This window comes from Brassica rapa, chromosome A03 (genome assembly GCF_000309985.2).
Source record: "Brassica rapa cultivar Chiifu-401-42 chromosome A03, CAAS_Brap_v3.01, whole genome shotgun sequence".
Classification (NCBI taxonomy): domain Eukaryota; kingdom Viridiplantae; phylum Streptophyta; class Magnoliopsida; order Brassicales; family Brassicaceae; genus Brassica; species Brassica rapa.
Genome location: NC_024797.2, coordinates 28,848,258 through 28,868,926, shown reverse-complemented (window position 1 = coordinate 28,868,926; position 20,669 = coordinate 28,848,258). Strand labels below are relative to the sequence as shown.

General features: G+C 36.2%; 5 protein-coding genes across 6 annotated transcripts; 3 read left to right on the top strand and 2 right to left on the bottom strand.

Moving 5' to 3' along the window:
* The first annotated feature begins 1,305 nt into the window (after positions 1-1,305).
* LOC103861916 (calcium-transporting ATPase 10, plasma membrane-type) lies at positions 1,306-9,078 on the top strand. Of its 2 annotated transcripts, none has more exons than XM_009139626.3 (36): positions 1,306-1,505; positions 1,653-1,761; positions 1,903-2,080; positions 2,154-2,270; positions 2,354-2,393; positions 2,525-2,640; positions 2,729-2,860; positions 2,999-3,088; positions 3,393-3,462; positions 3,552-3,622; positions 3,707-3,790; positions 3,881-3,958; positions 4,041-4,115; positions 4,342-4,425; positions 4,506-4,588; positions 4,672-4,780; positions 4,877-4,932; positions 5,092-5,134; positions 5,235-5,318; positions 5,491-5,628; positions 5,714-5,776; positions 5,863-5,961; positions 6,085-6,195; positions 6,418-6,588; positions 6,683-6,742; positions 6,864-7,028; positions 7,107-7,223; positions 7,318-7,416; positions 7,500-7,637; positions 7,720-7,820; positions 7,903-7,948; positions 8,043-8,171; positions 8,256-8,363; positions 8,459-8,550; positions 8,639-8,733; positions 8,829-9,069. In XM_009139626.3, the coding sequence occupies exons 3-36, from the start codon at positions 1,928-1,930 to the stop codon at positions 8,831-8,833; spliced, it is 3,222 nt and encodes a 1,073-aa protein (XP_009137874.1). In that variant the 5' UTR covers positions 1,306-1,505; positions 1,653-1,761; positions 1,903-1,927; the 3' UTR covers positions 8,834-9,069. The 2 variants fall into 2 exon arrangements, with proteins under 2 accessions (XP_009137874.1, XP_009137875.1); XM_009139627.3 differs by having other exon boundaries at positions 1,336-1,505; positions 1,574-1,761; positions 8,829-9,078.
* A 2,494-nt stretch (positions 9,079-11,572) lies between these two features.
* On the bottom strand, positions 11,573-13,902 carry LOC103861915 (choline monooxygenase, chloroplastic). The gene is made up of 10 exons (XM_009139624.3): positions 13,540-13,902; positions 13,386-13,431; positions 13,026-13,161; positions 12,848-12,922; positions 12,563-12,781; positions 12,387-12,482; positions 12,182-12,312; positions 12,008-12,101; positions 11,887-11,937; positions 11,573-11,807 (listed from the first exon to the last, which is right to left on the bottom strand). Exons 1-10 carry the CDS (start codon positions 13,853-13,855, stop codon positions 11,673-11,675), a joined length of 1,299 nt encoding a protein of 432 aa, XP_009137872.1. The 5' UTR covers positions 13,856-13,902; the 3' UTR covers positions 11,573-11,672.
* A 1,023-nt stretch (positions 13,903-14,925) lies between these two features.
* On the top strand, positions 14,926-16,699 carry LOC103861912 (plant intracellular Ras-group-related LRR protein 7). Its single transcript, XM_009139623.2, has 3 exons — positions 14,926-15,232; positions 15,319-15,488; positions 15,586-16,699. The coding sequence occupies exons 1-3, from the start codon at positions 14,984-14,986 to the stop codon at positions 16,265-16,267; spliced, it is 1,101 nt and encodes a 366-aa protein (XP_009137871.1). The 5' UTR covers positions 14,926-14,983; the 3' UTR covers positions 16,268-16,699.
* A 338-nt stretch (positions 16,700-17,037) lies between these two features.
* Positions 17,038-17,807, bottom strand: LOC103861913 (oligosaccharyltransferase complex subunit ostc). Its single transcript, XM_033287209.1, has one exon. The coding sequence runs from the start codon at positions 17,752-17,754 to the stop codon at positions 17,230-17,232; it is 525 nt and encodes a 174-aa protein (XP_033143100.1). The 5' UTR covers positions 17,755-17,807; the 3' UTR covers positions 17,038-17,229.
* A 290-nt stretch (positions 17,808-18,097) lies between these two features.
* On the top strand, positions 18,098-19,310 carry LOC103861911 (transmembrane protein 230). The gene is made up of 2 exons (XM_009139622.2): positions 18,098-18,390; positions 18,953-19,310. The coding sequence occupies exons 1-2, from the start codon at positions 18,201-18,203 to the stop codon at positions 19,072-19,074; spliced, it is 312 nt and encodes a 103-aa protein (XP_009137870.1). The 5' UTR covers positions 18,098-18,200; the 3' UTR covers positions 19,075-19,310.
* Positions 19,311-20,669: the final 1,359 nt, after the last annotated feature.

The following is a 20,669-nucleotide window of genomic DNA, read 5'->3' as shown; positions in this document are numbered from 1 at the left end:
AAGCTCACGAAATCGTATGAGTTAGGCCAAATAATCGTCCAAATCAGAGAATTGAGTGAGTTAGGGTTAATGAACTTTGGGTGAGAATTTGATTTTCTCCCCCTTTGTTCGTGAATGGGAAATTAAGGGTTTCGTCCCAGAGAAATCGAGCTTAAAGAGTTGAAATCATGCTTGGTCGGTTCAAATCAAGTGGGAATCAACCCGGATATAATCATACAAAACCAAAAAAATCGATTTGGGATTCTTTCCTGGGCACGGGATCGATCGATCTATCCTTAGTGGATCGGTCGATCTGTAAAGAATCGACCTTCGCCGATCGAGTGAAATGGACCAGGTCGATCAGTATATATTTCGCGTTTTTTTGTTCTGAATAATTATCGGGATCGATCGATCCACTGTAACTTGTAAAGCTGGATCGATCGATCCCGCTTGTCGAACTCATTATTTATCTTTTTTTAAAAATTACAATTTTAAGGGCATTACTGCCATTTTCGAAAAAATTAGTCTAATAGGACATAAAGTAGTACAGATTAGTCTAAAGGGACATAGTTACCTTTTTTTTCTCTAAAAAAACAGATTTCCCAACATTTTTTTCTATTCACAAAGTAGAACAACTTTTGTTTGTTAAAAGCAGTACACCAAAACCAGTAGTATACAACAAGCCTTTTCAAACACAATCCACTATACAGATGCGGCGTGTTTAATGCGATTTGGTAGCTTAGCAATACTTTCTAAGAAAATTAATTACATGTGAACAGATTTGTTAATACTTATTTTGAATTTGTAATCACTTTTTTTGTATAATACTAATGTTAATACTCAATTTTAATATGACAAGTCTCTCAAAATAGTCATTTTTAAGTTTTTAACATAAAAATAGTTTTCAATAAAAATAAATATAAAAATAGTTTTTTATTTATTTTAAATTTTTGAATATTTATTTTTTATTTTTTAACATTTGAAACTCTATCTTCACAATCTCATTTTTTCGCCCTAAATCCTAGATTAATTAACTTTAAGGTATACATATATTTTTATTCTTTAATAAAATTTTTTAGTCATTTTACTTATAGAAAACTAGTTTTGTGAAAAAAAATTAATTATGGCTATCATAGAAAAATCCTCTTTTTTTGGTAACTTAAAATTTAAACATTAGTTTAATTGATTAGAGTTGTGAACGAAACAGTTCTTTGCAATCGAAGTTAGTTAAAAATTTAAATCTGAATAGAAAGGAAGCATGGACCATAAACTACCTAATAAATGGAAATAAAGGAATATAACTTTAATTGTTTATAAAATTTCCAATTTTAAATAGTATCACGAGGACCCGAGTAAGTGACCAGTCCAACGCTACTTCCGCGAAGTTTCTCCCTCGTTTTTTTCTTTTGTTTTCTCGAGAAAGTGACTGGAAAAATCAGTTTAGCAGAGAATCAAAAAGAGCAAGAGGGAAGTTGCTGAGAAACTCCTCTCCTCTCCACTTTCTCTTCCTCCGTCGATAAATCCAGGTAAGCAGCGTAGAAAACTTATATATTTTACTTTTCCCGAGATTTTATGTTTTTCTCTTTCCTCTTAGCCTTTTCGTGCGTTTGTTTATTCGATTCGCTCTGGCGCGATTCACGATGTTATCCTGCACGTTTGTTGGACTGAATCAGATTCTCCTCCTCGATTTGAATTTCGAATTTCCGGGAAAACTCTCGTTTCTGTGATTTGCGGACTGTTCTTCTCCGTTTCGGAAAGTTTGTTATCGTATCGGTGCTGCTGGTGAGTAGAACGAGATTTCTTAATCTGTAAATCTTCGAATCGCATTTCTGAACTAGATTGAGGTTTTTGGATTTATAGATCTCACTGTTTGAAGACGAAGAAGAACTGTTTCTAATTTTGAGCGTATTGGTTAATCAACAGGTGTTATCTCTCCTGCGACGTAGCCATGAGTGGTGGACAAGGACAGTTCAATAACTCTCCGCGAGGGGAAGATAAGGACGTGGAGGCTGGAACGAGCAGCTTCACTGAGTATGAAGAGAGTCCCTTCGACATTACCAGTACTAAGAATGCTCCCGTTGAGCGTTTGCGCCGTTGGAGGGTAAATGCATTTGTTTGATCTGTTAAAAGTTGCATTTCTTTTGTATCCTAACATTCTGGGAAACAATTTGTAGCAAGCGGCGCTTGTGCTTAACGCGTCTCGTCGGTTTCGTTATACTCTGGACTTGAAAAGGGAAGAAGATAAGAAACGGATGCTGAGGAAGATGAGAGCGCATGCCCAAGCTATTAGAGTATACACATAAGCTTTGCTAGTTAATTTTACTTGTATGTAAACTCTTACGCGGTGTCTAATCAATGCTGTTTGCTTCCTTAGGCTGCACACCTTTTTAAAGCAGCTGCTAGCCGCGTTAATGGTAACTTTTTCAGTTTCTTATTCTTTTCCTTATTATTATTTGTTCCCCTGCAGTGTCATAGGGATTGAGTGATTGCCATTATAATATATTTTGTTGTATGTAGTTGACTGATGTTTATTTCTCTTTTTAAGGAATTATTACAAGTTCACCTCCCTCTCCTGGCGGTGGTGATTTTGGTATTGGACAGGAGCAAATTGTATCGATATCAAGAGATCAAAATATAGGAGCTCTGCAAGAACTTGGAGGGGTTTGTCTTTGCTTTAGCTCATTTTTTACTTTATTTCTCAGCCATAAAACTTATTCATTTATGTTTATTCTCTGTTTTATTTCATTAGGTCAAAGGGTTATCTGGCCTGTTGAAAACAAACTTGGAGAAAGGTATACATGGGGATGATGATGACATATCGAAAAGGAAATCTGCTTTTGGATCAAACACATACCCCCAGAAGAAAGGGAGGAGTTTCTGGGTATTAATACTTTAAACATTTACTTTTTTTTTCTAGCAGCTTCTACTAGGCTAATATTTATCCGCTTCAATCTGTGGGGCTATTCCAGTTAATTAATATCTAATTCCTTCGTTTTTTTTGTTTAATCATGTACAACAGAGGTTTGTATGGGAAGCTTCTCAAGATCTTACTTTGATCATACTGATTGTCGCAGCAGCTGCTTCTTTGGCATTGGGAATAAAGACCGAGGTATTCAGTTTAGGAACTGGTACATTGTATATTTCTCAGCGCATGCCTTGAAACATTGGGTCATTTTCTAAGTGACATTGTTTTATAATAGTTGACAAAATATTATAAAACAAGACTTTCCAGGAATTAAAAAACATTTTTTTCTGTCTTCCGTACGCTGAAGCTATTGACTATCCGTTCCTATGCTTTTATACTCATCCTTTGCTCTATGAGAGTAGAAAGTTGTTTTATCTCCATTATCCAAAGTTGTATAGTTTCTTAAATTTTTCCTGAGCTTTCGGTATCTCTTTTGCGGCCTTCTTAGGGTATTGAAAAGGGATGGTACGATGGCATCAGCATTGCTTTTGCCGTTCTTCTTGTCATTGTGGTGACAGGTATTGATATTCTTTACTAAACCTGATTTCACTCATATATGTGATTGCTGCATGTATTACACTAATTTCAATACCTTTTCCCTTGGCAGCTACCAGTGATTATCGCCAATCTCTTCAATTCCAGAACTTAAATGAGGAGAAGAGAAATATACGTCTAGAGGTTAGAGCTTGGATAATCATGCAGCTAAAGGATAATATCATTTTTGTTGGTTTAATTTTTGAAAGTGCATCGTGGCATGCTTAGGTTACCCGCGATGGGAGAAGAGTTGAAATTTCAATTTATGACATTGTGGTAGGCGATATCATACCTCTCAATATTGGTGATCAGGCAAGTTGCACAAATTTTTCAATGCAGTAGTTCTTTTTCGAAGTTCAGTATAGACATAATTTATGTTTAATCTGAAAACAATTTCCTTAGGTACCTGCTGATGGAGTTTTAGTTGCTGGTCATTCCCTTGCGGTTGATGAGTCCAGCATGACTGGGGAAAGCAAAATTGTACGTGTTACACTCTGCCTTTGCATTTTGCAACGGTGCCATCTTTGCATTTCATGTGTCTGAGCAAACTGTTTTTTCGCAGGTTCACAAAAACTCTACTAAGAATCCATTCCTAATGTCTGGTTGCAAAGTTGCAGATGGCCATGGCACAATGTTGGTAAGACTTGACGAACATCAACTTTACTTTCTGTGACAGAGTAACTGTAGTCTTTGTAAAGAAAAATTGGAGAGTTTTTTAACTAAGTATCCTTGGTTGGAGATTCTCTGCAGCAAAACATGTTTTTATGAGAGAAAATTTGACTCGAGTGCGTTCAAAACTTCTGAAAAGGGTAGTTTCTTCCTGAATTGCTTATTTTAGTCTAAAATTTATCTTTGTAACTCAGGTTACTGGGGTAGGGGTCAACACTGAATGGGGTTTACTAATGGCTAGTGTCTCAGAAGACAATGGTGGAGAAACACCATTGCAGGTGAGTATCAACCCTTTATCTGCTCATTTTTTTAAGAAAAATTTGTTGCTCAGAATTCGTACCTACTTTGCTTCCTTCAGGTACGCTTGAATGGTGTTGCAACATTTATCGGAATTGTGGGGCTTACAGTTGCTGGCGTTGTATTATTTGTCCTTGTCGTCCGGTGCGGTTACATTTTCTTCTGACAACTAAGTACCACATGGAGTAAATCTCACTTGTCATTCAACTAATCTTTGTTCTCTGCAGCTATTTTACTGGTCACACGAAGGGTGCAAATGGAGCCCCACAGTTCGTTGGAGGACATACCAAATTTGATCACGTGCTAGATGATCTTGTTAAAATCATCACCGTTGCAGTAAGTGTTTCTCAGAAGAAATCAGCATGGCTAATACCATCGTCAGCTTCTTATTCATATGTCTGACCAGTCAGCTCAACCTTTTGAGTATTGTAGGTAACAATCGTTGTAGTAGCAGTTCCTGAAGGGCTTCCTTTGGCTGTTACCTTGACGTAAGTCTACTATCTTCTATATAAATATTTTAATGATAGCAATTGCTTTGGCCTCTTTATTACATGTTCAAATGAATAGAAATTGATGAATCTGCTGTAAAATTCACTGGAACGAGTTTGTCTTTCGTGACTGATATCTTTTGTACTTCTTACTGGCAGTCTTGCCTATTCCATGAGAAAAATGATGGCAGATAAAGCTTTGGTATGTATCTTCTATTTTGGGACTCGATAAGTTTGTACTAAAATTAATACAAATTCATATAGTGAATGATATTGGAAGCTTATACGAATTTTAATTTCAGGTGCGTAGGCTTTCCGCCTGTGAGACCATGGGCTCTGCAACAACAATTTGCAGTGATAAGACGGGAACTTTGACCTTAAATGAGGTGAATCTTAGTGCTTTTCCTTCTTCTTTTTTTTTATTTGCTAACACACTAACAATTAGCAATATAAAGCCTCAGCCGTTCAAGTTACAGTTTTAGTACGCGTTTTCCTAGATGTGGGTATTTGAAATGTGTGCCCAACAAGCGAAACCTCTAATACTTTCTATTTTTTCAGATGACCGTTGTTGAGTGTTATACTGGGTTCCAAAAGATGGATCCTCCTGACAGCAGCTCGAAATTGCCACCTCCTTTTACATCTATACTTGTTGAGGGAATTGCTCATAACACAACGGGCAGTGTGTTCCGATCTGAAGTAGGATAAATTCCCTGGGAACTTATCTGATTTTCCATTTGGTTTCTACCTCAGTTGATTTAATGTAATAATGTATATGTAACAGAGTGGTGAGGTTCAGGTTTCTGGATCGCCAACAGAAAGAGCTATTCTCAATTGGGCGATAAAGGTTTATTTTCCAGCTACATTTCCCTGGTTACAGTTTATATAGCTGAGTGGAGAACTAATCCTTCGAATATTTTTTGAGCACTGCAGTTAGGCATGGATTTCGACGCTCTTAGGTCTGAGTCTTCTGCTGTACATTTTTTCCCATTCAACTCAGAGCAGAAACGTGGAGGCGTAGCAGTGAAATCAGTACTGTGTTTCCTTATTCTTAGCATCCTTTGCTCTTTGTTTTTTTTTTAACTTAAATTTATCGTTTGTGGATGTTTCCCCTTGTTAATCAGCATCTTAATAAGGTTTTTAATTCAATTTCAGCCAGATTCGACTGTCCATGTTCACTGGAAAGGCGCTGCCGAAATTGTCTTGGGTTCCTGCACACACTATATGGATGAGAATGAGAGTCCTGTTGATATGAGTGGAGATAAGGTTGATCACTGAGTCCCTTTATCATGATATAATTTGTTGTAAAGATTTGGTGTCTTGATTGAAGACCGTTCGCTTACTGCAAGTCCAAGTTAAAACCACTCTTTATTTGTTTTTCTTTTACGCTATTAAGCTTTTGTTCTCAGATTAGTGCCAGATATGGCAATGCGAGCTTTGATATAAAATACTTGTTTTTTTTCTCTGAATCAAGTCTTCTTGTTTTAGATGGCCGAGTTAAAAAATGCTATCAATGATATGGCTGCAAGGAGTCTCCGTTGTGTTGCAATTGCCTTCAGAAATTTTGAAGCGGATAAGATTCCAACTGATGAAGATCAACTTTCTAGATGGGTATTACCTGAGGATGAACTTGTGCTGTTGGCTATTGTTGGTATCAAGGTAAGCAGTACCTTGCTCCCTGATGTGATTCTGTAAACCATATTGGTTGGTATTTAGGTAAGCATTACTTATTGCAAATTCTTCTACATTGTAGGATCCATGTCGCCCAGGTGTCAAAAATTCAGTTCTACTTTGTCAAAAAGCAGGAGTCAAGGTCCGTTGACATCCCATATGCTTCCTTCCCGGAGAGTTTCCATTCATATTTTGTTTATTTTCTAGACTGCTCTATTTCTCATGGGCGTGCATAATCTTCAAATATCCACTATTGGCTTCAGGTTCGAATGGTGACTGGTGATAACATTCAAACTGCCAAAGCCATTGCACTGGAATGCGGTATATTAGCTTCAGACTCAGATGCTAGTGAGCCTAATCTGATTGAAGGAAAAGTATTCCGTGCCTATTCAGAAGCAGAAAGAGATAGGATTTGTGAAGAGATATCTGTAAGAGTCTCACGATTTAAGTTGTGATCAAAGGCAGTTGTTTAATGGTAGCTGATGACATTGTTTGTAAACTTGAAGGTAATGGGTAGATCATCACCCAATGACAAACTTCTTCTTGTGCAATCGCTGAAGAGAAAGGGACACGTCGTGGCTGTGACTGGTGATGGAACCAATGATGCTCCTGCACTGCATGAGGTTCAATCAATATATTTACTCAACCTCGTATGTGTAACCTTGAATGAACACTATTAATATTAGAAAAAAAATTCTTTTTTCCTCTGAATTTCAGGCAGATATAGGTCTCTCTATGGGTATCCAAGGCACGGAAGTTGCAAAGGAAAAGTCGGACATCATTATCTTGGATGACAACTTCGAATCCGTTGTGAAGGTTAGTATGCTTTGGGGGTTTTATGATCTTTATAGTTATCTTGAATTGGATATTCATTTTTAGTAATGATGTGATTCCTCTAGGTTGTCCGCTGGGGTCGATCTGTGTATGCCAATATACAAAAGTTCATCCAGTTTCAGCTCACGGTTAATGTCGCAGCTCTTGTCATCAATGTCGTGGCTGCCATATCCTCGGGCGATGTCCCTCTAACTGCAGTACAGGTTCGATATATTACATTTATTCTTTCTCATCTGCACAAAAGCATTCACTGTTAGTAAAGACTGGTCTCCCCTAACTTTGTAGCTCCTCTGGGTCAATCTTATAATGGATACTCTTGGGGCTCTTGCTTTGGCCACCGAACCACCAACCGATCACTTGATGGATCGAGATCCTGTTGGCAGAAGGTACGACTTGAGCTTGAGCATGTCTAAAGTCTGAATAATCTCAATTTCTCTTCCCATTTACATATCTATCTCTTGTTTTCAGAGAACCTCTCATCACCAATATCATGTGGAGAAACTTGTTTGTACAAGTAAGTTATCTTCTTCTTCTTTCCCTCACCTGTCTAAAGATCACATTATCTAACCCTTTTATCTGCTGCTCCAATTGTTTTTGCATATGATTAGGCGATGTACCAAGTGACAGTCTTGTTAGTCCTCAATTTCCGTGGAATAAGTATCCTTAATCTGGATCATAAACCCAACGCCGAGAGAGTGAAGAATACAGTCATCTTCAATGCTTTTGTCATCTGCCAGGTAAAAAGATAGACACTGACTCCTCTGTACTAAGAAAAAAAGCTTGGACACATCAGAAAACAAACTTGATTCTAATTTTGTTAGATCTTCAACGAGTTCAACGCACGAAAGCCAGATGAATTTAACATTTTCCAAGGAGTTCTCCGTAATCACCTCTTTGTGGGCATCATCTGTATCACCATTGTGCTCCAGGTACTGATCATCTCTCTCTCCTTTTCCTGCAAAGTAAATTACATCAGGGAACATACATAAACGGTTTATTGCTCGTTGTTAAATGTTTTTAATAGGTAGTCATCGTCGAGTTCCTTGGAACATTTGCCTCAACGATTAAGCTTGACTGGGAGATGTGGCTCATCTGTATTGGGATAGGTTCCATCAGGTTTGTTTTGTTAACTTTGTCTAAGGTTGTTAATCATGTTCATAAACTCACCAGATACTTTCTGTTTTGTGTTTTTATATTTAACCAGTTGGCCTTTGGCGGTGATCGGAAAATGCATACCGGTTCCAGAAACTCCGGTTAGCCAATACTTCAGAATAAACCGATGGAGAAGGAATTCATCAGGTACGTAAAGTTACCGTTGCCAAACCATGAGATACGTGTAGAAAAGCTATAATCTCGTTACTAAAACCTTTTATATGTTTTGTTAACTTTTTCAGGTTAACGATTAGTTTGGAACGAGAACAGTTAAAAAAATACCAGAAGTGGATTTTAGTAGTATCCCTACCTGTGAATACGTTTTATACTATTTTACCTCTCTCTCTCGAATTACTTTCGCAAAATGCTTTAGTATCGTTTAAGTGCATAAAACAGAATGCAAAATATTACCTATTTTTGTTTAGTTGATATTACTGTTGTTACCTTAAATGTTCAAAATTGAGATGAAACTAAAGTAGCTGATAATGTGTCCAAAGTGAATCATCTCTAGTACCCAATATGAATTTCAATATGGTTGAGTAAATTAACAGACTATCACTTCTTTATCTGAAGTCTCGAGAGACTGTCCTGATGCTAGTCCAAAGTTGAACAATCTCCGGAACCATTTATTAGTAGGCAGACTTGCCAATATAAGTTGTTTTGGTCTTTTTAGTTTATTAAAAAAACAAGAATATTAATGAACAATCATAAATTGAAAATTCTAAAAAAGAACAAGAATTACTATCATCATATTATTTCAAGAACCATTTTTCTGTTTTTAACACTTCCAAACTAAAACATTGTACCAACTAAGGAAGAACAAAGCCACAAAGAGCCAACTATAAAATATGAACTCTTTTCTTTCTTCTTCTAATGATTCATGCTTGTGGAAGAAGAAGAAGAAGACTTAGAGATTTAGAGTCCATCATTAACAGAACCAGGACTCAAAGTCCCTGAGCTACTCATCATCTCTCCACTTCTCACCTGTTCAAAGACGAGCATTTGCACCACCACACGCATTAATTGTTAACCTCTCGTTTTGAACTTGTACAGATAGTTTTCTTACAGTCCACTAGCCTACAGATTCTCTTCTTCTCATCTACTTCTTTGATGAATCTCATTGTCTTCATTGGATGATGATGTTGTTGCAATTAGTTTCTTCAAGCGTACACTCTTGGACAGCAATGGAAACTGAAACAAGAATCATTTATATTGAAACTTTATTTACAAGGCAAGAAGATAAGTCTTTTTTTAAAAAGTATTTTACCTTGTGATGTTTTACCTTGTAAAGATAGATAGAAACTTGACACCGTCAATGATTACAATAATGCCTGAAGTTGTTAATTCATTTATCTTAAAGCAAATCCATTTTCTTAACATTATCAGATCTATAAGCTGATATTCTAATTTGGATTATAACCAAAGGACAAAAAGAAAAAAAAGGCGAGGATGAGGATTTGGAACACAAACCTAATAATTTCTCCTACAGACTGAAATGAATAAGGTTTGGATCTAAGTTTCATGAACTTCATAATGTTGAGTTAGTGAAGAAATCTCAAACAGAAAACTAAAAATAAAAAGAGAAGTGCTCAATAGCTTTTGACATTCTGATTTATTCCACTGTACCATTTTGTTTGGTTAGTTATAAGAATTCAAATGAGCATGTTTTTTTTTCTTACAAGTGAATGCAAGTTTATGTCTTTTTTTATTTATTGGAGATTGTTGAAGATCTCTTTGTTGATGACATGCTCTATTTGGACGATATTAAATGTCTTGGTAATGGATGGTAACTAATTGTAAATGCATGTTTTGGGCATTATTAAATTGACTTAGTAAGAGGGGTGTGTAATAGTAGAAGTGTAATTAAACATATTTCCTCTGTTGGATGGAATAAACTTATACAGTACATGCATAGGTAAGGAAAAGAAGATCCCACCAAATTTCTCAACGGGGTTGAGTACGGATCTCGAAATCCGAATCTTGTTTAATACATCTCTCCTATTGTAGAGTTTGATACTGAACTGCTTGATCTTTTGACATCACAATTTGTTTGTTTATACAACGCAAGAAACAGTTTAACCTATTGCATTAATTGTATAACAATGTTTGTTAATATTATCATCACCATTTTGACTATAGTCAATCATAATTTAATAAAAACAATTGCTAATACAAAATTTTATATTTAAAAATAATATTTATTTATATTTTATATAATTTTTACTAATATTTTTATTAACTTTTACTCATATTTTTATATAATGTTATTAAATTTTTTATGTAAGCATAATTTGTGTTTATTTAATAATAATAACAATATTCGTTAAAAAGTAGTATTGTGATTTTTTATTTCGGCTCTGTTAGACTTTGTGATTTTTCACAACACATTGACAGTCGTTGCAGTGGACTATAATGGTAAGTCTGATCTTCTAACCATGTGGCAACTTGAGGATGTCAAATGGTGCAAACATATATTCCAGCTTACCAAGACTTCAATTGTAGTCTTTGGAATTTAATGATTCTGCTCTATCAAAATCTAGTGTTATTGAGATTTGAATTCTTAACATTTTAATTCATGAAATAAGACTTTTAAAATATTGCATATATTCCCAAGATTCTTAAAATTATTGTAGTAGAATAATTTCGTAGATTTTTTAAATATGACAAACTCATTAGAATTCCTTATAAATTTAACAAATTTACTGATTATTAAAATCAACCAAGTCTACTTAAATTCATCTCCCACTAACTACTTTTTAAATTCTAAAACAATAATTAAAATAAAACAAAAAGAGTACTATGAACATAATTGATGGTGTCCTAATAAGCATATGTTGACTTTATACCTAGTCATAAGAGAAAGCAAAGATTAACCCAATTGCAAAAGAGGTTATAGAGAATCACTTTACTATCCATCTCTAAACTCTAGTTTCTCTAGTTTCTCTTCAGCGACTAACCCAGAAAGAAAGCCCTGAAGCTGTTGCAGTGACTTGTCGTAAGCTACATATAAACATATATGGCACAAGTGTAGATTTGCATTCATTGGTATCATATATACATAAAACATAAATATATATACTAGAGTTTCAGATTTTGAGATTCTGATGTAACAGACAGTGGAAATGGTGCATTGCTTTCTCCACAAGAGCATATCTTCCTTTGTCATAAGCTGGAGATTCGAGACCCCTTTGAACATTCTCACACAAGACAACATCTTCCATCTGATTCACCAAACCATAAACTCAAAATCTCCAAAAAGACATTATGTTTCAGTATAACAAGATCATTCTATCCTAGTACCTGAACTCTCTTGCTCTCTTCCAGACTTCTCCTGATGAAAGCTTCATCATCCTAAATCCAAAATTTTAAAATTACAAAGATTCCTATACAGGACCAGGCTGTGTATATTGGTTTTGTTTACCTTTAAAGAAGGATCAAGAAAATAGTCGAAGACAACTTTGCACTTCCTTGGTCCTAAAGGTATCACTAGATTTGTGTCCATCCATGGTCCATACCTTAAAAAAAAACATAATCCATTGCAAGAGTGAGTCAAGTCACTAGAAGATGTGAAATCAAAACTTTGACTTCTGTTTACCTATTTATCATGAAATTTGGGTATACGAAAGCGTATAGAGCTTGAGATCCAAGCCTATCGAAACCGTCTTCTTCTTCACCAGCCTTGGATCCACCACCTCCACATTCTTGGATACTAACCCTTTCGAATAACTGATATATTGAAACACAAAGCGCATCTTAACAACTGCAGCTAACTAGAGATTAGAGTTTTGGTGTGAATATACCGTTGTAGAATAGGTTTCGAGGTCGAGGCCTGACATCAAACCTTTATGTGCATAAGGTACATGATAGCCACCATCTAAGTAATTATCACAAAACACCTGAGTTGCCACATCAATCTTTTGAGTTCTTAATTTAAAAAAAAAAAAAAGAGAATGTGTACTCAGAACAAGATTTTCACCTTCCAATTACAGTCAATAGTGTACTCACGTCTACATATGAAACTAAAAGTGGAATCAACTCCGCCTTCGCTCAACCTCCCTACAGAAGAACCTAGCCATTCAGACGCCACTAATCCATCACTCTCAACATCTTCTTTCTTCTTTGATTTGTCTTGTGTCACCTTGAGGAGAACAAAAGGTCCCCATACAGCTACTCTTAGAGGCTTGAGTCCCATTTCCTATTTACTTAAAACTGTCCTTTAGCCAAAAAAAATAAATAATAATAATAATTCAATAAAACATACATTCAAAGCAGAGTTCTCTATCCCAGTCATTCTAGTAGCTTTGACAAGCGATCCGTTCAAGCTATAAGTCCATCCCTGCCCACATAGAACAAGATATGCCCACATAGAACAAGATAATAATATATGACTAATCAACTGAGTAACTACTTTTAACTTTTAATTGTGACTAAAGCTTTACGTGATAAGGGCAAACAAAGCAAGACTTTCTCCCACTTCCAGAAGCCAAGATAGAGGCATGGTGAGAGCACACATTGTGGAAAGCACGAATCTTCCCCTCATCATCTCTACACACCACAAACTCCACCTCCCCAAGCCTGCACCCAGTGGACATACCAAACAAGAATCAATAGCAATAGAGGAGGGAGCCACGTCAGCAAAGTTAGTTAGAGGATTCTGTTACGATGCCAGCTCAGCAGATGAGTAACAAGAAAGTCGTTAGAATAAAAAAAACAGAGTATACACTTTTTCATTTTCATCCATTTTTCAGAAAATTGTAACGAACTATCTTAGTGTGTGTATGGTGGCTTGGTTAAGTTACCTCCCGGTGAAAAAGTCGCGATTAGCCTTAATCTGATCAGAGTAACCTGTTCATAATCAACACAAAAGCAACAACCCTTTAGAGAAACTAAAAAAAAAACACTCAAACACTCAACGAAACAGTTGAGTGTTATTATTATTTTTTTTTAACGAACCTATAACTTGCCATCCTCCATAGAAGACTCGATCAAGCTCACAACGGTGGAACTGATGATCAGTGTACCACGAGCTCGGCGGAGTCAACGCTCTCTCTACTGGAATCTCCGGATCAAACTCCTCCACGAGGTTACTTGTATTGGAAGCAGCAGCGAAGACTCTGCTGCTCGAAGAGATTGGATCACGGGTGCATAACAGAGTCTGGTGGATACGTCTTCTCCCACGGACAAATTGAGAGACTGAGACGCTAAATTTAAGATGGAGTTTGAGGTATCCAGTGGTGGTGGATTTTATCGTGGCCAACATCGTCATCATCGCCTGCTCTTTTTCATTAATTCCGATGGTTATTAGCTAACAGAAAGTAATATGAAAAATATCTTTTGGAGACAAGGACATGCATTAGACTGCTCTACACTATACAAGTATACATGTATTTATACTCTATACAAGTATATACGTAATAATGGTCGTTAAATTTTCGGACACGAAGCAAGTTAATAAGCTCTTTTTAAATAACTCGACCGGTTCGGTCTGATTTTGGTTATACTGGTTTATGGTTAATCACTTATGAAAAATTCTCGATTTATATTAGTTTACGGTTTGACTTGATAAATCCAATATGGTAAATTCTTTAAATTACTAACTTTATAAACATGAAAGATAATGAAGTCTACAAAGCTGGTTAATAAAGTCTTATTATTTACAACGTTGACAACTCGACCGGTCCGTTCAGATTGATTCTACCGCGATTTGAAATGTTAAAATTAAAATTTTAATTGGTTTACCATTAAGAACTGAGAATATATTAATTGGTTTAGAGTTTGACTTGATAATCTAGCATATGATAAATTCTTTAAATTAATAACTTCATAAATCAATAAATATTATATCTTTAGTATTATTAATTTATCAAAATCGTACTGTATAATCTAATTATTTATTTGCGATATTGTTTTAAATGTAGAAAGACTGAAAGAGCAAAAAATCTTGTAAGTATTTGCTTTGTCATTTTTTTTTAAATTTACTATTAGACTATATGGTAAAAAGTTACTAAAGTAACCGACCGAACTCATCGTAATAGAAATAAAGCTGGTTATAAAAAGAATAAATATTACTGACTCGAATAGTGGTAATTAAAATGATTTTTTGTTACTTCTGAATAATGTGGAAAGAAAAAACTTGGTAACGCATAACTCTCTCCTTCATTAGCTAATCACCATCCTTAAACACCTTTTATTTCATTGATCTCAAGTAATTAAACTTCCGAAAACCATTCATTTCCTCAAAAGTCCAACAAAGTTTCTCGTCCATACAATCATTTGTATTGCCATTATAAAGCAGAAGAATCACTCTCATTCTACATCAAAATCACCATTGCCATCTTCTTCCTCTTAGAGCAATACAAAGTTATAAACACATACATACATTACACATCCATTAAAGATGATATGCGAAGAGGCATATCAGTATCAACAACTCCATGCACAAAATGATCACATGATGACAATGATGATGATGGACTTGAGCCAATCACCACTCTCATCACCCATATTATCAAAGAATACTGACAACAATGAGGAAGAGAGGCTAGAGGATGTGAATTTGAGTTGCATGGCATTACAATCTCTCCCAAATCCTTCCCTCAATTTGGGAATTATTTGTAAGCTTGATCTCTCCAACAATCATATCAAGGTTAACACTATCCATACATACATAAACACACATTAACAATCATATTGGCTTCTAATGTTTTTGGGTTTGTTTGTGAATGATAACAGAAAATACCAGAATCTCTAACGGCAAGACTTCTTAACTTGGTAGCATTAGATATACACTCAAACCAGATCAAAGCTCTTCCAAACTCCATTGGCTGTCTCTCTAAGCTCAAGATCCTGAATGTATCCGGCAACTTTCTCGTTTACCTCCCCAAAACTATTCAAAATTGCAGGTACACCCCTCACAAGATTCACATCAAACTCTCATTTCTGAACCAAACCAATCATATGATTCAATCATCGGTCTTCTTTTGTTTTGGATCATTCCAGGTCACTAGAAGAACTAAACGCCAACTTCAACGAGCTCATTAGATTACCAGACTCCATCGGGTTAGAGCTAACCAACCTAAGGAAGCTCTGCGTCAACTCCAACAAGCTCATCACCCTCCCAACCTCCATCACCTACCTCACCTCCCTCCGTGTCCTCGACGCTCGTCTCAACTGCCTCATGATCCTCCCCGAGGACCTCGAGAACCTCATCAACCTCGAGATCCTCAACGTCAGCCAAAACTTCCAGTACCTTACAACACTCCCATCTTCCATCGGCCTTCTCATGAACCTCCTCGAGCTAGACATCAGCTACAACAAGATCACGGTCTTGCCTGAGTCCATCGGATGCATGAGGCGGCTAAAGAAGCTGAGCGCGGAAGGGAACCCGATCGTGTCCCCACCGATAGAGGTCGTGGAGCAGAGCTTGCAGGCGGTGAGGGAGTATCTGAGCCAGAAGATGAATGGTAGGCTGGTGAACGCATCTCCGAAGAAGAAGTCGTGGGGGTTCCGAAAACTGGTGAAGTATGGAACGTTCAATGGAAGATCAAGGGCTTGGACAAGGGAAGAGAGAGAAGGGCTGATAATGCCTGAGTACCGTCCCATTGATATCTTGGCTTCGAATAGGTTCCCTGGTATCTCACCTCGGCGTATCTTCTCTCCAAGAACCTACTTCAGCAGATAAGTATAAAGCATGCAGTAAAGAAAATTTATTCTATCTATCAACCATTTACTTAAAGTCATCAGTAAATGTATATAAACGGCATTACATTACAAACTTCTTATTGTAAATCATGTAATCAAAATTATACAAATATAACAGTCTCTCCTCACGTATTCACATCCCTTCCTGATACTTTAAAATAGTGAAAGTTCCAAGGTTTGTGCCTTGTAAGAGAAGCAAAAGACCGTCGGTTTCAGGATAACTCATTCCCAAATCAAAAGATCTGTAAGGCTACCAAAAGAACCAATCAACCACATAATACGGTACACTCGATTCAAAGAATCACGCAGCAAATGAGATAATACACAAGAAACAGAGTTCTAGAAAACCCAACATTCACAATCTCTACTTTACTTGTTACCAACACAAGTTTAAACGATGAGGTTGATATATCGAACGCAGATGAACATAATTGCCGAGATACTAACACTCAACACAAGTAGAATCTGGTTTCAAACAAGAAACTTCGATTCTCTAAGCATCACTGACGAGATGCAAACATTCAAAGCTAAAATTCCCATAACCAAACAAGAAATTCAGAACCAAGTAGCATCTGGTTTCAGTGAGCAGACAAGCGTAAAAAAAACACATCATTTTCCAACGATCGATCGTAAAAAGATCTGTAAGGCGACCAAAAGAACTGAGCATTCACATAATATATCACAACAGATTCAAAGAATCAGGCCTCTGAAGTGTTGAAACATAGCAAATGAGAAGTGACACAAGAGACAGAGCTCAAGAAAACTGAAGCTTTGCACTGGTCCACCAAACCAAACATTCAAAATCTCTACTTTATTTGTTACCAACACAAATTTAAACGATGAGATTGATACAGATGAGTAGAATCTCACTTAACCTTAGAAACACACATAAAGTTTACATTTTTAATCCAAAGTAACGATCTTTAAACTACAGAGAGTGATCTAATGAAGATAACCAGGGATCTTAATCCTGATAAAGAGCATACTCATCACATAACCAATCACAATAGACGACACTCCCGCCGTAGCGTACGACGCTTTAACACTCTTAGCTCGATTCTTATCCAGCGCCAGATCCAGCATTATGATCCCGACCCCGCCCATCACGAACATGAACCCCGACGAGAGCCCCTCGATTATGTACTGCCCGTTGACCCGACCCGACATGAACACCACGGGGCGGATCGTTCCCGTGACTGGGTCCTGGGTCGATCCGATGCCCGGAGGCTCGACGATCACGTCGTAGATGAACCCGGAGATGACGAGGAAGTAGGTGAGGAGGATTAGGGCGAAGACGGTCATCGGAGATGGGAGTGTGAAGGAAGGGAGCTTGAGGCGGAGACGCGGCGGCCGGAGGAAGGAGAAGGGGATGGTGCGGAGGAGGTGGAAGAGAGGGTCGATTGAGGATTCGACAGAGGTTTCTGACATGGCGGATCCGGTGGGTGTGGAGTCGGTTCTCGGAGCCATTTACTCGGATCCTCACGTTGGATCTACTCTAAGCTTAACTCGTGAACAAGAAGAAGAAGATGAAGAGTGAAGAGTCTGCTCTGTTTGGGTACTCAGATAATGTTATCCGTGATCAAGCTTCGCGGAAATGAACGCGAACATTCTGCCGTTTTGGGAGGAGAAAAGCTAAGATAACGACGCGTAGTTCTCCTCTTGATATTGTTGTTTTCTTTTCTTAAGAAAAAAAAGAATCAAAACGACTCGTAGTTAGCATTTAGATAATAGATCCGGCAGGAACTTCACGAGAAATGAAATTGCACTGAACTTGTATCCGTCCGTCTTTCGTCACGACTCGAGAGAAACTCGTAAACTTCTGAAGCAACCTCGAGCTCACGCTGATTGATTCACAGTCATTTTGGTTTCTTCTAGATCTTATACGATTGATCTCGATCCACGGAGCTGTGAGAATGGCGTACGTGGACCATGCGTTCTCGATATCGGACGAGGACATGATGATCGAGACGTCATACACCGTGAACAACCGACCGCCGGTTAAGGAGATCGCACTCGCGGTGGCTCTCCTCGTGTTCGGAGCCTTAGGAATCGTCTCCGGCTTCTTCATGGCGTACAATCGAGTCGGCGGTGATCGAGGCCACGGTTAGCGATTTCGTTACCCCTCTGTTATAGCTGTTCAATGCTTGTTTGTGAGAGTTAATCGATTTCAGCTAAGACTGGTTTAGGAAGTATTTGGATTCGAGGAATCTATATGATCAGAAGAATCTAGGTGACGAAGATGATAGATAGATAGATAGATAGATTGTAACTGCTCTTTGTTAGCTGCAGATCTACAGTGGATTTGGATGATTAGTGAAGCGTTTGTTCAGCTAAGATTTGTTTTAGGTTGATAAATCTATATCAGAATCAAAGAAACTTGTAGATGATATTTCATTCTAAAAAGCTTCTCTTATGTGCATGATGGGAAGCAAGAAACTTTCTAAATTGAAGTGTTTAATAAACTCTCTGCAAGGTCGTGAATACTCAAATATGTAAAGGCAAAGTATCTCTGCTCATCATACTAAGCGTGAAATGATTTTCCTTGTTTGTCATTTATTGCATTAAAAAACTATCATTCTTAGTTTCCTATATTTTGATTTGGGAGATGAGCTCTCAGGTAAATGAATTGTTGATTCTCTATTTGTTTGATATTTGGTGAAACCAGGGATTTTCTTCATCGTCCTCGGGTGTCTTCTGTTCATCCCAGGGTTTTACTACACACGGATCGCGTACTATGCTTACAAAGGATACCAAGGCTTCTCCTTCTCTAACATACCCCCAGTTTAGTACTAGTCCGCCTTTTGTATCTCTCCTCCTACGGCTACTATAGAGAGATGTTTTTAAGAAAATGGGCTGACTTGTTTTGCTCTCTAGTGTAGTTTTTAGAGGAGAGTCTTAAGTGAGTCCATGTTTGATATATATATATCAATACTATTAAAAAGGAAGCAGTCTAAAAAAATCTACCTATAAAGTTGTAAAAGTTGTTTGGATCCTTTCATTTAACTCATTATTTTTTGATCTTACCTTAAATTTATACTAACAATGTTACCATATATTTCTCTAACAATAATTTAGTCAATTCTTTTATTTATTTAAATCTCACTCCTAAATTCTAATCATTTCTATTACTATATTTATCATTTTGATTTTTAATCGTAAAAACATTGAAACTAATGTTTTATATTATCACTTTGATCATATAATATATGATTTAAAGCAAGATAAATTACAAGACATATATGTGTACATTCTAACTTCCTCTTTCGTTTATAATAAAGTAATCATATCATATATAAACTTTCCCACTAAAATCTCATATCATATACTAAACTTTCAACCGTCTATAGTTTGATAATATTTTCATATTTAAAAATTATTTTTCTGAATATTCATGTTACCTTCACAAAAATGAAGAAATTCATTGGTTCTATTAAAGCTAACCCGACTTCACGATATCAGTATTGATTATTGAAGATTTTGAAAATTATTTGTTTAGATATTATACTTTTATATACTTTTCACTTAAAACGAATCAATACGATTAAAAGAGAAAGAGTTTTAAAAATCTAATATAAAAAAGTTGTTGGAGTTATGTATAACTATTTATTATTTTTCTGATAATACATTAATCATTCTAAACATACAATATTTTAAATATTTTTAACAGATCTTAATATTATTTCTTATGATACCTTTACTCAGAAAAATATTTCATCAACCATGTTTTTGTACAATAACGTTAAAAATCTATATCAAAAAGTTGTTGGACCTGATATGGACGTAATGGGTCCAAATCTGTTCGGGTATTTAAGATCCTAAAAGAATTCGAAATATATAAAAAATCTGAAAAATATCCGAAACACGAAAAGTATTTGAAACTCCAAATAAATACCAAAAAATTTAAATACCTAAAAATTTAAAATCTTATTCAAAATCTAACACGATGAACTGGAAAATACCCAAAATTTTATCCAAATACCCAATTTTTTTTTAATTTGAAAAATTTACCTGAAATCAAAACTCTAACCGTAAACCAAAAACTTAAAAACAATATCCATAATACCGGAAACATATTCGAAATATCCAAATATATATACCTAATAAACACATATTTATGATCGGGTCTAGGGTAGGACCCGGACTCAAACAAAGACCTACGGGTCAAAAAAAACACAATAGGTTATCTTCTCTGGACCTGAACTAACCTATAATTTTGGGTCGGTTTAGTTTGTTTTTTTGATCCGGATATAATTCTCATGTCGAAAAGAAATTTACGTAAAAGTGTACATATAAAATCTCAAATAAACTAATTTGTAGATTATATAACTGTTAAAAATTATATTTTTCGATATAATAAAATTTTGTATTATAATATAATCCAA